The sequence below is a fragment of the Doryrhamphus excisus genome, linkage group LG2 (genome assembly GCF_037039965.1).
Source record: "Doryrhamphus excisus strain RoL-2023G ecotype Guam linkage group LG2, RoL_Dexc_Guam_v1.1, whole genome shotgun sequence".
Taxonomy (NCBI): Eukaryota; Metazoa; Chordata; class Actinopteri; order Syngnathiformes; family Syngnathidae; genus Doryrhamphus; species Doryrhamphus excisus.
In genome coordinates, this window is record NC_136358.1 from 20,082,056 (window position 1) to 20,098,126 (window position 16,071).

General features: G+C 47.3%; 1 protein-coding gene across 2 annotated transcripts; it reads right to left on the reverse strand.

The window, feature by feature from the left end:
- Positions 1-108: 108 nt before the first annotated feature.
- kdm7aa (lysine (K)-specific demethylase 7Aa) lies at positions 109-16,071 on the reverse strand. 2 transcript variants are annotated; one of them, XM_078787744.1, is made up of 17 exons: positions 15,946-16,071; positions 7,249-7,334; positions 7,036-7,153; positions 6,144-6,304; positions 4,626-4,767; positions 4,363-4,549; positions 4,114-4,276; positions 3,657-3,744; positions 3,402-3,508; positions 3,149-3,327; positions 2,744-3,076; positions 1,853-1,980; positions 1,636-1,766; positions 1,477-1,565; positions 1,281-1,399; positions 863-1,200; positions 109-723 (listed from the first exon to the last, which is right to left on the reverse strand). In XM_078787744.1, exons 1-17 carry the CDS (start codon positions 16,041-16,043, stop codon positions 635-637), a joined length of 2,556 nt encoding a protein of 851 aa, XP_078643870.1. In that variant the 5' UTR covers positions 16,044-16,071; the 3' UTR covers positions 109-634. The 2 variants fall into 2 exon arrangements, with proteins under 2 accessions (XP_078643870.1, XP_057933050.2); XM_058077067.2 differs by having other exon boundaries at positions 1,281-1,405.

Consider the following 16,071-nt stretch of genomic DNA (forward strand, 5'->3'; position numbering starts at 1 on the left):
TTCATTAATAAATACATCAGAATTCATAGAAATAACATTACAAAAAAAAAAACAACAGAAAAATCGAATAAAACGAGAAATAAATTAAAATCCATGAGTCGTTTGGGGTTTTTGTTTTGTTTTCCCGCCCCCTTACTTGTGATTCCTATTTCAAACCAACAGGGGGAGCAATGTTGCACTCAAGTGTACAAAAGAGGAATAGTGAAGAAAAAGGATTTTTTTTTGAGGGGGGGGCATTATTGCTGGTGTGATCAAGTCATTTTGGAGAGAGGGTGGGTGGGGGGGTAAAGTACAAACGATGAGCACCATTTTGAAATCTCAGTTCCCCCTCTGGCCTCCTGGAAGCCCCTGCAACGCCGCCCTCAGAGATGGCCGAGAGAGGGGGGGAAGGAAAAGATGGGGGGGGGGACTCGGCTTCAAAAGCAGGAGGGGTCTTGTTTGGTCAACCTCCATTTGTCCCAATGCCCACGGGAGCTTCGGAAGATGGAAGAACCCGCCGTATTCCTCCGTTCTCTTCCTGGTGTGCTTGTAGTAAAAGTGGGATCCATTACCCTGTCTCCTAAGCATGCACAGTCAACCCAACGAGCCCCCGGGGCGTCGGGAGGGGTGGTAGTGAACGTCGTTTTTGGAGCGTTCAGACGAAAACGCGACTGTGTCTGTTGAGTTTCAAAATCTTGCCCAGTCTCTGCTTGGCCGTGGCCATGCCTTTTTTGGGACGCTTGCCTGAAAGAGAGAGAGAGAAGCGTGTGACACAGACTGATGACACCCGGGAGGGGGGGGGGCGGTCCCCACACACCTGCTAAAAACCTGTGAGTACCGTGGCGACTGAGATGGAGGTAATAGAAACAATCAAAGTGCAGACCTTTCGTGGCTTGATTGCTGATGGGCGGGGGGTTGGGGGCGTGTCTCTTGGAGGGGTGCAGCGGGGGCGACATGGAGGGGTCACAGTACTGGTAGTCGGGCTCGGGGCTGGGCAGCCCCTGATTGTCCCAGGCCTCGCTGCTGTTGCCCTGGCTGTCCATGGGGCTGGCGTCACCCCCCTGGTGCGCCGGCCCCCTCTGCTGCCCCTCCCACCAGGGCTCCCGGGAGGCGGCGGCGGCGGCGGCGGCCACCTTCTCCGGCTCGGCGGAGCAGAGCAGGCCGGCCATGGACAACATCCCCTGAATGGCTTCTTCCGTGCTGGGTGAGGTAGGACGTTCCCTGTTGGGAAAAAGGCGCCGGATGTTTAAGCGGCCGGGATCTCCTAATATGGTCGTCTTCCTCCATCGTGCCCCCCTTACCGCTTGAGTGGTCTGTGGGGAGACCGGTCCAGCGCAATGGTGTGCCCTTCCTGCCGCTCCACGTCGTCCTCCTGGGAACTCTCGGAATCCTCATCAGAGGATGACGACAACGGAGACACCTTACGCTGCGGGCGCCAAAACATTTAAAAACGAGATAAAAACGAGCTGATGTTCCTCGACTTTCACGTCAACGTACCCGCATGGGAGCGTCGCTGTCCGAGTCCACGTCTGACACACACGAGAGTCCCGACACGTCTTCCCTGAGTTCAGTCTTCCCATCCAGACCTGCTGGAGCACAGCAGGAGATGACGTGATGGTTGCGGCGCTTTTGGGGGGGAGGAATGTGGAGACTCACAGAAGACGCCGGCTTTGTGGGCGTCGCCGGGGTGCCCTCGGTGGGCCTGCGTCCTCTCGGACTTGACGTCCACGCTTCTGGCCTGGCCGGCCTCCGTCTTCAGCGGGCTGGCGGCGGGCCGCCTCACGTCCCTTGCAAAGAGAAACGGGAAACAGACTCCCATCAGGAACGTTTGGCGGTACGGCGTCGCTGTAAGCGCGTTCAACTCCAAGCTTACTTGATGATCCTGCCGTTGACCAACGTGAGTCGGAGGTGGTTCTCCTCCAGAGACTCGGCGGCGGCAGCGGCGGATGCCGTCGACGCTTTGTTGAGCTTCCCGTGAACCTTGGCACAGAACGCCACATCCTGTGGAGAGGGGGTCGGGTGAGATGGGCGTGCACGCCGCGCCGCCGTTACTGTCCGCAGCGTCCTAACGATAACTTTAATGTGACGTTAGGCAAGTCGTAATAAGACAAGGCGCCGCCAAGTCCGTAAATAATCTACATAAATAATCTAATCTATTCCATTGAAATACAATGAATGCATTTAATTTTTATTTATTTATTATTTTATTTATTTATTGTTTTATTTATTATTTATTTTATTTTTTTCATTTTTTAAATTTTATTTATTTTTTTCCATTTTTATTTTTTTATTTTATTATTATTTTTCCCATTTTCAATGAATGCATTTCAATTGGTTCATTTTCCCCCCAGGGTTGATGAAACCCCGCCCCTTCTAGTTTGCTCTTGACCCTGATTGGATGTCGATCCATGCAAAAGGGTGGAAATGACATCATAATCACCTGACTATGTCTTGAAACGTGTTACGCAACACACTCCCTCAAGTCGTCAGACTCGAGTCCTGGGTCACTGACGGCAAAGTCCAGTCCATAGTTGTGTCCAAGTCATGTGACTTGCATCCACAACGCTGCTAACCAATAGCTTAACCAATAGCCAATAGGGTGCGTGCTCCTCGGGGGGGCGGAGGGGCGAATAAAATGTCCATGAATGAAGATGAAATTCAGGAGGTGGCGGGGTCGCGTTTGAGTGCAGAATGAGAGTTGGGAGCGCTAGCCATCGAGCCAAAAGCCACACGTTTGCACATTTGAGTCAACATCGGTGCTCACCTCCTCCAGCGGTCCCACCTCCAGCCTCCTCAGCACCTCCCTGGTGTGCTGCTCCAGGATGTCCAGGTTGGACGGTGCCTTGGGGGCGTGCTGCTGCTGCTGCTGCTGCTGCTCCCTCAGACGCCTGGCGGCCCGCCGCGCCTGCCGCGCCTGGCACAGACGCTCCAGCGTGGCACGGGTGGACGAGCATGCGCCGGGTGTGGCGGGAACGCCGCAGACACTTCCCTGAGGTTTGACGGGCTTGGCGACGCCGCTGACGTTGCTGGAGCCGCCGCCGCCACTGCTGCCGCCAACACCGGCACCGCCTCCTCCGCTGCCGCCGCCCGGTTCCTCCTGAAGAGACAACAGTGGTCTTTCAAGGCTGGCCGTCGTCTGGCGTGGCGTTGAAGCGTCACGTTTGCTGACCTCCAGGTGGCGTATTTCCTTGGTTAGCTCTTTGATGAGATGGTTGGGCCTGATGTTGTCCGGGACCTCGCTGTTGGGCTGAGTCACCTCCCTTTTCAACCAGGTCTTCAGCGCACAGATCAGCGCCTTCACGCCCTCCGTCAGATGGGTAGGCGGCGGGCACGTGTCTTCTCGGAGCTCTGATGGGAGGACACGACGACTTGATGAGAACACACGCAAGGAGGAGGCAAAGAGGCCATGTCGGACATTTTACCTTTGAGCGTTTCCAAGAGGTTCTTGGCCACGTACCAGCAGATGGCCTCAAAGTACGGGAACTTAAAGAGGTCCGGCGTTTTCAGACGCCGCTCCATTTCGTAACACCTGCCCAACAACAACGACAAACGGAAACGTTGCATTCAACCGCAAAAGCGCCATCGGTTTGGTTAGATTTTTGAAATAGCCGACCAGCAGAGACCCGTCTAGATCTATCACCGGGGTTTGATGCCCGTCTCTCAACCTGCGTGTGTACCTGAGCTGCATGCCGATGTTGAGGTTGTGCAGGAAGTTCCCACCAAAGGCCATGCAATCCTGAGAGGTGAGCACGCCGTGGATCCAGCCTGCGGGGGGCGCCACAGCATGGAAGTTTACACGGAAGAACTTTTCCACTTCCAAACAAATTCCACTCTAGATTAGGTCCACTACATCAATTGTTACCCACGACAGAGTTAAACATTTCAACGAGTCAAAGTGAGCGAAAGCAGATTCTAGTGGGCGGGGCGAGACGGGGAGGTGTCTGTGTGATAGACAGGCCTGACAATAAACACTGCTTGACTGAGCCCACTGAGCTCTGACCCCCGCTTAATTCCAACCTCTCCACACCCACCACTGTCGGCTTCCCGGGGACAAAGCCCCCGAGGGCGTACGGCGACCGCCACCCGGATGGTATTGACAGTTGGTGCTTACGAGGGGGGTGGCACACGTCCTACCTGTGGGGATGAGCAGGGTGGTCCCTCGGGGCACGACACACTTGTAACACTTGTCCACTTTGTCGCCGAAGAACACTTCGCTCTGATTGGGCGAGGAGCTCCACGCCTCGTATAGTGCAAGGTTGGCGGGCGAGGGCTTTATCAAGTAGAAGATCTTCTCACCCTGTGGAGCGTGTGAAGACGTTCAGCGTCTTTGTTTTCCATTTCCACTTCCTGTAACAAACGGAGTGTGTCCCCCCCCCCCCTTACCCAGAGAACGTGGTACCAGACGGACGTGCCGCCAAAGTCGATGTGGAAATCCGTGTAGCTGTCCTTGACGCCCATGAGGCAATACTTCTGGACAAACGGCTTGGGGAAGAAGGAGTCATCCGGCCAGTAGTTCTCCACCCAGGACATCTTTTGGGCCACGTCGGGGACCTCCACCAGCTCGGACATCCTTCAGAGAGAGAACAACGTTATGAATCTTTTTTTTTTCATAGCTGATGACCAAGAGGAGTCGAGGGGGGGCTCACTTGGTGTCTGAGAACTCCAGGCTGATGAGATTGAGGACTTTGGGCCGGTGGGGGTTGGTGAAATACTTGACAAACTGGCTGAGTTTCATCTTGCTGTCGGCCTGCCGCGCTACGTCAATCACGTCAATCACTTTGTCACCACCTGGATGGATGGAAGCAAGCCATTACTCACAAAGCACAAAATCCAAAGAAATACAGCCGAATAGGTGCAGATTCTGGAAGATCTAGAAAGCTTTCTGTGCTAGTTATTGTGTGTAGCTGCTCTGTAGGAGTCCGCATGGGCTCTTACATACTCTTAGGAACGCTATCATTCACTGGAAGCACAAAATCCAAAGAAATAAAGCTGAATAGGTGCAGATTCTGGAAGATCTAGAAAGCTTTCTGTGCTAGTTATTGTGTGTAGTGCTCTACAGGAGTCCGCATGGGCTCTTACATGCTCTTAGGAACGCTATCATTTCCTGGAAGCGCAAAATCCAAAGAAATACAGCCGAATAGGTGCAGATTCTGGAAGATCTGGAAAGTTTTCTGTGCTAGTTATTGTGTGTAGCTGCTCTGTAGGAGTCCGCATGGGCTCTTACATACTCTTAGGAACGCTATCATTTCCTGGAAGCACAAAATCCAAAGAAATACAGCAGAATAGGTGCATATTCTGGAAGATCTAGAAAGCTTTCTGTGCTAGTTATTGTTACACGTTACTCTTACATACTCTTAGGAACGCTATCATTTCCTCTGAGACTATGTAGACAACCAGTCAAATGTACTTAAGTAGCACGAGCAAACCTCCCTGGAAATGCAGATGTGCGGCCATCTTTTTATACCTGTGAGGCATAATCCATAATCCATGCTGGAAAAAACGCCGCACGGAGATAGCATCTGCGACGCTCCAGAGAGCGGGACAGCCATGCAGGGCGGACAGCTGCATGTCCCACTTTCCCACACACACACCTTTTATTGCCCCCTCGGCATGTTCCACAGCACACCCACAGCAGCTGGCACGCATCTGATGGCAGACAACAGCTGGACAGCCAGTGAAAACAAACGCCTGGCTGAAACATCTTGAAGGCACCAAAGGTGCGGATGCCAGCATCTGTACACGACAACCCTTGAAGACATCTCAACAGAGAACCTCCGACAACAAATAAAACCATTTGTCTGCTTGGTTGGACTACCGCTAGCAGCTAAGAAATGTAATGTGACCCACGCTGGCCGCCCACGGCACCCGTGCTTGGCTCAGTGGGCCATGGATGAGGGCTGCTTGTGTAATCTGAACTTAACGATGAGAGCGGTGGCGGCGGCGGCTGCCGCCGCGGGTAGTGGGCTTGTAACAGGAGCCGGGAAGTGGCGGCAGAGAAAGCTTATCAGTTCCGGCCTGACGGCAGAGACGTGGGTTTCGAACCTGCGCCAGCTCGGAAAGGGCTCCACGGACACACAAGATGGCCACTTAGCTGGCCACTGTTTGGTGTTTGCTTCTCCCGGCCGCTCGTTTTGACGTCTTCAGCTTTTGGAAGCCTCACTTACCCACGTACTGCTCCACGTCCCTGACGTTGAATGTCGGGGGTGGCAGCTTGAGTCCCAGGCCCTCCATCTCCGTGACGACGATGGGGTAGTTGAAGCCGTGGCGCTCCAGGTACTTTGGGGTCACCTGCTCGCCCTTCATCCTCATGAGAATCTCCTCGCCACTGCAAAGATAACGTTAAAGTTATATCGTCGGGTCAGAGGCGAAAAACCCGATTTGAAACACACACACTTTCACTTTCATTTTGGTTGTGTTACTCCATATGGCCTGATTATTTTTCATGAAAGAGATCAGGGTTCAATTCCACCCTCGGCCATCTCTGTGTGGAGTTTGCATGTTCTCCCCATGCATGCGTGGGTTTTCTCCGGGTACTCCGGTTTCCTCCCACATTCCAAAAACATGCTAGGTTAATTAGCCACTTCAAATTGTCCATAGGTATGAATGTGAGTGTGAATGGTTGTTTGTCTATATGTGCCCTGTGATTGGCTGGCAACCAGTCCAGGGTGTAACCCCGCCTCTCGCCCGAAGACAGCTGGGATAGGCTCCAGCACCCCCTGCGACCCTCGTGAGGGAAAAAGCGGTAGAAAATGAAAGAATGAATTTCAACCCTGTAAATGCCCACTTGAGGGCACATGCACAGGGAGAATATCATACAGACATGTCCGAGGGGGGAATCGAACCCGGGTTTTTAGAGATCCATATAATGTTCTTCACACTGAATACAACTAAATGAGAGCATTTTGAAACAAGACCAACAATTTTAGAATATAAGCCTCTGAATTCATCAATAACGTTGCTACACTGAAGCTAACCAACAATAAATAATAAATAAACGATGTAATAATGACTAATAATGAATAAATAAGGAAAACATCATGACAGCAATGATTCTACCTCGGGAATGTCCGGCTCTGCAGCTCCTTGACAAAGACGGGGGTCCCGGCCTGCACCGGCCTGGCTCCGTCGTTGGGCTCCGTGTAATCATGGCGGTGCCAGTTGTGGCGTCTTTTCACTGCAGGCGAGAGAGAACAAAAGACACCTTGGATCCTCCATCGCACTGCTACTGGGACCTACTGGGACCTACGCAAGGTGGGAAGGTCAACTCACTCAGGGAGGGTCCGTGTACGACGTCGCAGTTGGGACAGTGGTAGACGTCGATGTCCACCGCATGGTGCTCTTCCACCTGCACACAGCTGGAGCGGATGGAGAGAGGAGTCAGAACCAGGCGGCCATGATGGAATGTTAGCGCTTGCCCGATCGGCTGGTGTTATGCAATATTAGAGGTTTGGCATACAAAGACGCCTTTGTGCTCTAAGTGCCGCAGACTTACGACTTAATCCATCTCTGGTGGTAGCGTTATGATCGGGAGGGGAAATATTTGTCATCGCTTGACCTAAAACGGCCTGCCCCATGAGTTGGTTTGCTGCAAGGCACTTCAGAAACTGTCCTAGATGCTTTGGGACGGGGCTTGTGTCAGGACTAAAGGGTCAAACCTGTCCTAGATACCTCGGGATGGGGCTCATGTCGGGACTACAGGGTCAAACCTGTCCTAGATGCCCTGGGACGGGGCTCATGTCGGGACTATAGGGTCAAACCTGTCCTAGATGCCTCAGGACGGGGCTCATGTCGGGACTACAGGGCCAAACCTGTCCTAGATGCCCCGGGACGGGGCTCATGTCGGGACTAAACGCTCAAACCTGTCCTAGATGCCCCGGGACGTGGCTCATGTTGGGACTAAAGGGTCAAACCTGTCCTTGTTGCCTCGGGATGTGGCTCACAGGGTAAAATCTGTCCTACATGCCTCGGGACGGGGCTCATTTCGGGACTACAGGGTCAAACCTGTCCTAGATGCCCTGGGACGGGGCTCATGTCGGGACTATAGGGTCAAACCTGTCCTAGATGCCTCAGGACGGGGCTCATGTCGGGACTACAGGTCCAAACCTGTCCTAGATGCCCCGGGACGGGGCTCATGTCGGGACTAAACGCTCAAACCTGTCCTAGATGCCCCGGGACGTGGCTCATGTTGGGACTAAAGGGTCAAACCTGTCCTTGTTGCCTCGGGATGTGGCTCACAGGGTAAAATCTGTCCTACATGCCTCGGGACGGGGCTCATTTCGGGACTACAGGGTCAAACCTGTCCTAGATGCCTCGGGACGTGGCTCACAGGGTAAAATCTGTCCTACATGCCTCGGGACGGGGCTCATGTTGGGACTACAGGGTCAAACCTGTCCTTGAGGCCTCGGGACGTGGCTCATGTCGGGATACAGGGTCAAACATCGGGACTACAGGGTCAAACCTGTCCTGGATGCCTCAGGACGTGGCTTTTATCAAGACTATAGGGTCAAACCTGTCCTAGATGCCTCAGGACGTGGCTCACAGGGTAAAATCTGTCCGACATGCCTCGGGACGTGGCCCATGTCGGGACTACAGGGTCAAACCTGTCCTAAATGCCTCGGGACGGGGCTCATGTCGGGACTACAGGGTCAAACGTCGGCACTACAGGGTCAAACCTGTCCTAGATGCCTCGGGACGTGGCTTGTGTCGGGACTACAGGTTCAATCCGGTCCTAGATGCCCCGGGACGGGGCTCATGTCAGGGGGATGTCGGCTTTGATCTACTTGGAATGGCAGGAAACTGTAAAAAGAAAATAAAAGCGGAGGGCCCTTAAGTTGACAGGAAGTGGAGGGCTCCTGTGAGGCAAGCATGCAAGCAAGCAGCTGCTATTGGAACAAACATCTCCACTGAAAGGGGGGGGGGCATGTCCTTAAATGACTTACTAACAAATCTATCTAAATCAACACCATGCTGGCTCTTACTGATGCTATGAAGCAACCAGATGTGCTCCCCCCCGTAATCCCCCCCATCCTCACGTGAGGAAGCAGATGACTTGGAACAACAACCAAGTGCCGCTTGGCCGTAGTGGTCTCGGGCTGGCTCATGTTTCAGGCCTTTCCTTCATTGGGGGAAAGCATGACTCACTGCCTCTGAGGAGGAGACCTCGCCGTGCATTTCTTGTGTTTTAGGGGGTGGAGAAGGGGGGGGGGGGGCAGGGCACCCGGCCACATGCACGGCTCAGCTGATGCGTCACATGTGGCGATTTTTACTTGAGATAACGACTTGGAGGCGCCGCGGCAATGCGGAGGGAATTCGGGTGGGAAAGAAGCGGAGCTAAAGACTGAGGGGGAGGCTGAGTATTTCCTTCCTCTCTCTCTCTCTCGTTAGCTCTCGCTTGCTCGCTCTCCGGAGATGTGTTGCATCAGACCTCGGCAGACCATGTGACCATGTAATCACATGACCGCCATGTATTGTTATGATTACAGCATTGTCTTTGTCTTAGAATCTGCCGAGCACACAAACAGGTTCTGTTTCCAGGACAGCCTGGGCTGGTGGCCCGCCATATCCAGCAGATGGCGCTGTTAGCGCCCGCTTTATGGCTTTAAAGCTCGTTTCTGGTCTTGTGACGGCGATGGATTGAACAGACAGAAACATTTAAGTCAAAACCGCAAGGTATTTTATGGTGTCAGCCACCCGGAAGCGGTCTTCTTTGTTGTTTTTAAACATAGGCTCTTCGTTTCTGTGTGGACAAGCAGTTTGCTGCTTTTTAAAAATAACGTAAGCGACCTGTTGCCGTCACATGACCAGAGAGGAGCGTTATGACTTCATGCCAGTCCACATTGTCCTGGTATTTTCTTGTCTTTTGAAGGTATTTGCTCAATCGTGCTAGCTAAAGATATAAGCTAAAACAGACCCCTTTTTGCAGCTGCGCTGTAATAAGACCCGTTTACTTGTAGGCATACAGGGACTGCAGATAAGCCCGGACGTCTGTATTAGGTATTGTTGTCAGGAATAAACAATCTGCTTCTCATTCTATAATTTGGTTGTTTAAGATTCCCTTACCCTGTATTCAAAAACCACTTAGAGTCCTCAGGGGGAGGATTTCTCCAACTTTCACTCCCGAAATGGCGCACATGTAATTCCGCTTTGTTGTAACGGTAGCTGAGCCTTGTCGGAAAGTGGAAGATGCATGTGTCTTCAACCCGCCTAAAAAAAAATCCCGTGTGAACAGGGCCCTCGTTAGAGAGTTGCGAGCACAACTTTCCTTCCCGGGCACTTGGCTCAACGCCGAGCGTCAGCCGGCCCTTTCCTTCCACTTCCTCTCATCAAGGGCCTCCTTCCTGTGTGGCATGAGTGGGCTTATTCATTAGCCAGTCTGTGAGAAGGGGCTTCATTGTCCTCGGTGATCAGTGCAACAACACAAAAGACTGGAGGCGGGCATGGCTATTTATCTGAAGCGCTAAGTAAGCACGCGGTACAACCCCGCACGAGAGACCCGGTGTACAATGTTGAGGAGACGAGGACAAGCTAGCTTTACCTAACCTAGAGCCCCCCCCCGCTGATCCATGTGACATGGGACTGGGATCTGTGGTTTGATCCACACACCGGGTGACATCGCAGCACGCGGGCCGTTAAAGCAACAAAAGCGGAGCGCTTTGTTGTTTACAAGGCACTGGAGGGTCTTAACGGCATCATTGTTTTTACTGCAGGTTGGGTTACATCCAGGCCTGGAGCACTTTAACACACGTCTTCAACGTGGTCATCACAAGGCCCCCGGTGCACGTAAAAAATTAAAGCTACACCGTCGTCCTAGTGACTGTCAACAAGCTGACTTAGTAAAAGGCGCTCGGCAGGTCTTGGAGAACTTATCTTTCCCTGCCCAAGACGAGACTTAAGGCCAGGGGAGACCGAGCCTTTTAAAACACACTTTTATTCTCTGGCTTTTAACTCGGAGTGAGTTGTATGGTCCTGTGTCTTTTAGTTCTTTCTTTTTATTTTAATTGGTTTTATTTTTTTATACTTTTATTGCTTTGCTTCTTGTTTCTAATATTTTAATATCTATTTTTACTATTTTATTTCTTATTTGATATTTTTGTTTTTGATTAAATTCAATTTGTACCTTTATTTATTGTATGTTATTTTTTACTTTTTATTTCACTAGTCTGTGCAGCACTTTGGAAACTTTGTTTACAAAATGTGCTGTATAAATAAAGTGGATTGGATTGGCTGATAACTCCAACCTTTCTTTTTATTTTAATCGGTTTTATTTTTTATACTTTTATTGCTTTGCTTCTTGTTTTTAACATTTTAATATCTATTTTACTATTTTGATTCTTATTTGATCTGTTAGTTTTGGATTAAATTCAATGTGTACCTTTATTTATTGTGTTTTATTTTTACTTTTTATTTTACTAGTTTGTGCAGCACTTTGGAAACTTTGTTTACAAAATGTGCTGTATAAATAAAGTGGATTGGATTGGCTGATAACTCCAACCTTTCTTTTTATTTTAATCGGTTTTATTTTTTATACTTTTATTGCTTTGCTTCTTGTTTTTAACATTTTAATATCTATTTTACTATTTTTATTCTTATTTGATCTGTTAGTTTTGGATTAAATTCAATTTGTACCTTTATTTATTGTGTTTTATTTTTACTTTTTATTTTACTAGTTTGTGCAGCACTTTGGAAACTTTGTTTATAAAATGTGCTATATGAATAAAGTGGATTGGATTGGATTTGCTGATAACTCCAATCTTTATTTTTATTTTAATTGGTTTTATTTTTATAGCTTTGCTTCTTGTTTTTAATATTTTAATATCTATTTTACTATTTAATTTTTTATTTGATCTTTTAGTTTTGGATTAAATTAAATTTGTACCTTTATTTATTGTATTTTAGTTTTACTTTTTATTTTACTAGTCTGTGCAGCACTTTGGAAACTTTGTTGATAAAATGTGCTGTATAAATAAAGTGGATTGGATTGGATTTGCTGATAACTCCAACCTTTCTTTTTATTTTAATTTCTTTTATTTTTTTATACTTTTATTGCTTTGCTTCTTGTTTTTAATATTTTAATATCTATTTTATTATTTAATTTCTTATTTGATCTTTTAGTTTTGGATTAAATTCAATTTGTACCTTTATTTATTGTATTTTACGTTTACTTTTTATTTTTTTAGTCTGTGCAGCACTTTGGAAAGTTTGTTTATAAAATGTGCTATATAAATAAAGTGGATTGGATTTAGTGATAACTCCAACAATTGAACCCGTAAACACTACTTTCCTCACATTCAGAAGGATATCCACATGTGAAACCATATGCACTTCCAACTTTCACTGCAGAGGACATGGTTCCATTCCATCTGGTGTAAACACTCACCGGTGGTGACTCTAGACAGGTAAAAACAGAAAAAACTATATTTATATATATTTACACGCCTGGCAGCGAGGGGAAGGGGGGGGATGCCGAGCCCAAATCAACACCCATCAAGCCAAAATAAGTGGTGTTGCTGCCCTGCTAATGAAGGTAAACACAGCTTTTACCAGGAGCCGCTCGCCCCACACCTAAACGGATGAAGCAGAGGAGGAGGAGCTCAACTAAAAAAAAGGCACTCCGCACCGCCGATCCATCTCTCTTTAGTACACGACATTGACGGACAACACAATGAACTTGGCCCTGTCTTGCACCCATCAATCACCTCCCTCTGTCCCGTCATCCACCCAAGTCACCCGAGTCGACCCCGGCCTGCTGACGATTCCCAGAACATGCAAACGGGCTTGGAGCAACACAACCGGGAACAATCCTGTTATGGCTTGTGATAAAGCAAGCGTCTCACCCAAATATAAACACAGCCGCGAGCCGCGCTGAGCTTACTAACTTCCTGACATCCTTTTTGGGGAAAGAGGCTTAAAAAGCGCCAGTATGTGTTGTTCATGAAACCTTGGGAAATATACTGTAATATATATATTATTTAGAGTTTAACCCTTAGATGCACGAGTGACTGGACCCTATACTCTTCCATAAGCGGGTCAAAAACGACCCATACTAGAATTAATGCCTTTTTATGCAAATTTTGCCATTTTGGTTAGGAATAATCAATTGTATGATATTTAGTATTATATTTAGGACCACACAAAAATAATTTCATGTTAGAAACATCTTCATTTTTCACACAAAGAAAATGGCATGATATCAAAAACATGTAATTTGAGGAATAACTGGAATATGAAATGATATTTTTTTTTAATTACGAAGATATTTCAAGAAAACAACCTGACCAGGTCATTTTTGACCCACTTATGGAAGGTTGGGGTAGTAACACAAAAACTAAAATTTCTTAAAATGTATAAAAAGGTAAGTTAAAAATGTCAATGGCATGATATCAAAAACGTGTTTTTTGAGGAATACCTGGAATATGAAATGATAAAAAATTTTAATTACAAAGAAAACAACCTGACCGGGTCATTTTTGACCCACTTATGGAAGGTTGGGGTAGTAACACAAAAACTAAAAATTTCTTAAAATGTATAAAAGGTAAGTTAAAAATTTGAATGGCATGATATCAAAAACATGTTTTTTGAGGAATACATGGAATATGAAATGATAACAATTTTTCATTACAAAGATATTTCAAGAAAACAACCTGACCGGGTCATTTTTGACCCACTTATGCATCTAAGGGTTAAACATGATGTACGTAATAAACGCCTTGTGGTACAAGACCACGCTTCTTAGTCCGTTCCAAGGGTTATGTTTCTCCCGTTTGAGGGCAGGATACAAGTGGCTTTATTTCGAGCCGACTTCTCCCAGGTCACGGTGAATGCTTGTGATGACACGTGTCAGAGGATACAACTACACGGACTTTAAAGCCCGGTTACTCAATTACGAGTGACGCAAGCTTCGCGGCGGTTGTGACCTCAAGGCCTGAAATGAACTTCCCTGGCATGTGTGTGCCAATTAACTTAATAATCCAATCCACACGCACAATAATGTTGCGTAACGACACAATGAGTCACACGGAAGGGAGCGCTGATAACAGCACAGGCGGGCTCGCTGGACGTGACTAAGTTAGCTTTAAAGTATGACAAGTGCCAAATTAATGCTGGCGAATACGTGCATGTATATCCTTCCTCTTGTGTTAGCTTTCTGGTATCATCTCTTATGTTAATGGGTCGCTTTTGACCCATGTATTAAATCAGCTATAAAATACGTTAAAAACTATAAGTTGCCATCAAATTTGCTTCTCATGTCTTGGTTACCTTCTTAGGCTTCCTCATCCATAAAAATGTTGGTTTTAATACTTTTGGTGTGGGCATGTAGGCCTTTTTTTGTCACTTAACCCCTTGATTTCAATTTCCAAAAATGGTAAAATGAACCTCAATAGAATCATATTAATAAATTGAAGGTTCTTTTGTTTCCTGGCTATTACTGAGAGCTACAGAACATATCTCTTAAATCAATTATTTATTTTCTCATGTTAGTATTAATCACTAAAGAAACATCGATGGTGTTGGGGTGAATTTTGACCCATATATATTAATGTCAAGAAAAGGTTGAAAAAGTTATTGTTTTCAGCAACAGAACTTTAGTTTAAATTGAAATCAAAAAGCAGAACAGGTCCAGGTCTTGGTTCACTGTACTTTTTGCCATTTTTTTTCCATGATCCAAATTGTAAATGTGAAATCAGCCATTCTAATGAGTGAATTCACCTCACATGGTAAACGGGAAAAACGGTCAAAATGAGAATCCCCTGAAGCTTACATGATGAGAAAATGAGCTGGTTGTCATTGTGTTGGCTAATTGTACACTTATGATTTCAGTTGTGGCTACAAAATATTGCTTTATAGTCATATTATTATAACCGGACAGTGGTCAGAATTTCAACCAGACCATTTTAAAATGTAGTAAAAATTATTTTTTTGGTTTTATTTTGTTGAAATAGAGTTTCTTGACAAAGTCAAAAAGACTTGATGCAATAAACAAATGTTATGTGATTATTTTTAAGCATTAAAATGTAAAACGGGTCGATGCCGACCCTAACACAAGAGGAGGGATAATACCATAGCTGATTTAGAATTTGTAAGCATTTTGAAACAACATTATCTCTTATTCGGAGTCCAATACTGAGTCCAATTATACTAAATAAATGAGTAAAATTATTTTTGCTCATGTTTTGCACAGCTCAAAACAACCCAACAGAACAAAAAGTCCTACGCGCAGTTCCCATTCTCACCACTAGAGGAGCCCCCCAGGCCATGCGCATGGCAAGGAGGGGGGGATTTAAATTTCTACGGCTGTCAATCAAAAAGACCACCATAACAAGGTCCTTGTTCTCAAACGTCGCCTTTCGCGTCAAAAGAAAAACAACACAATAAAGCTCCTGTTTACGAGTTACATATTATCTACCTGTTTCATATTTTAACAGAATATTACCGGGCCACGCTTAACAATGTGTCACCATAAGGGGAAGTTGCTCCAGGAGTGGAAATACGTTAAAAGTCCAGCGACATCCCCGTAAACAATCTCCAGCGACAGAACGCGGTACATATTTAAAGCGGATAAAGATATTAAAAGATCAGATAGGAGTGGAGTGATTTCGGGTGCTAAACACGCCGCCTTTGTAGATGACGATCACTCACACTGACAACCGCTCGACGATAAAAGATTCAGCTCCTAAAAGTACTTCTTTTGTCATTAATCTTACCTTACAGAAAAATATACAATTAACGCGTATTGTTGTTGCGTTAGACACGCATTCAGACAAAAATACACGCCGCTTTCTAGGAAAAGAAGCCCAGTGTTCAGTAAAGATGGATAGACGGTTTAAAGACCCCGTCGCCAGTTGCTAGCTAAGCTAACTTAGCCACCGGTCCACAGCTAAGTGAACCGTCGCCTTTCTTAAAAGAAACCACGGGTGTTTATCGTCTCGGGTGGACCTCGCAGCCGAGGAAACGCCCTACCCCACATACCTGCCGTGGAACCAGTCCTTACAGATGTCGCACTCGATCATAAACCGGCTCACATCGTAGGGCTGCCGGCAGACACAGTACAGCGGGGCCGCCGCCATCTTGCTACTGTCCCCAAACAACGCAGGG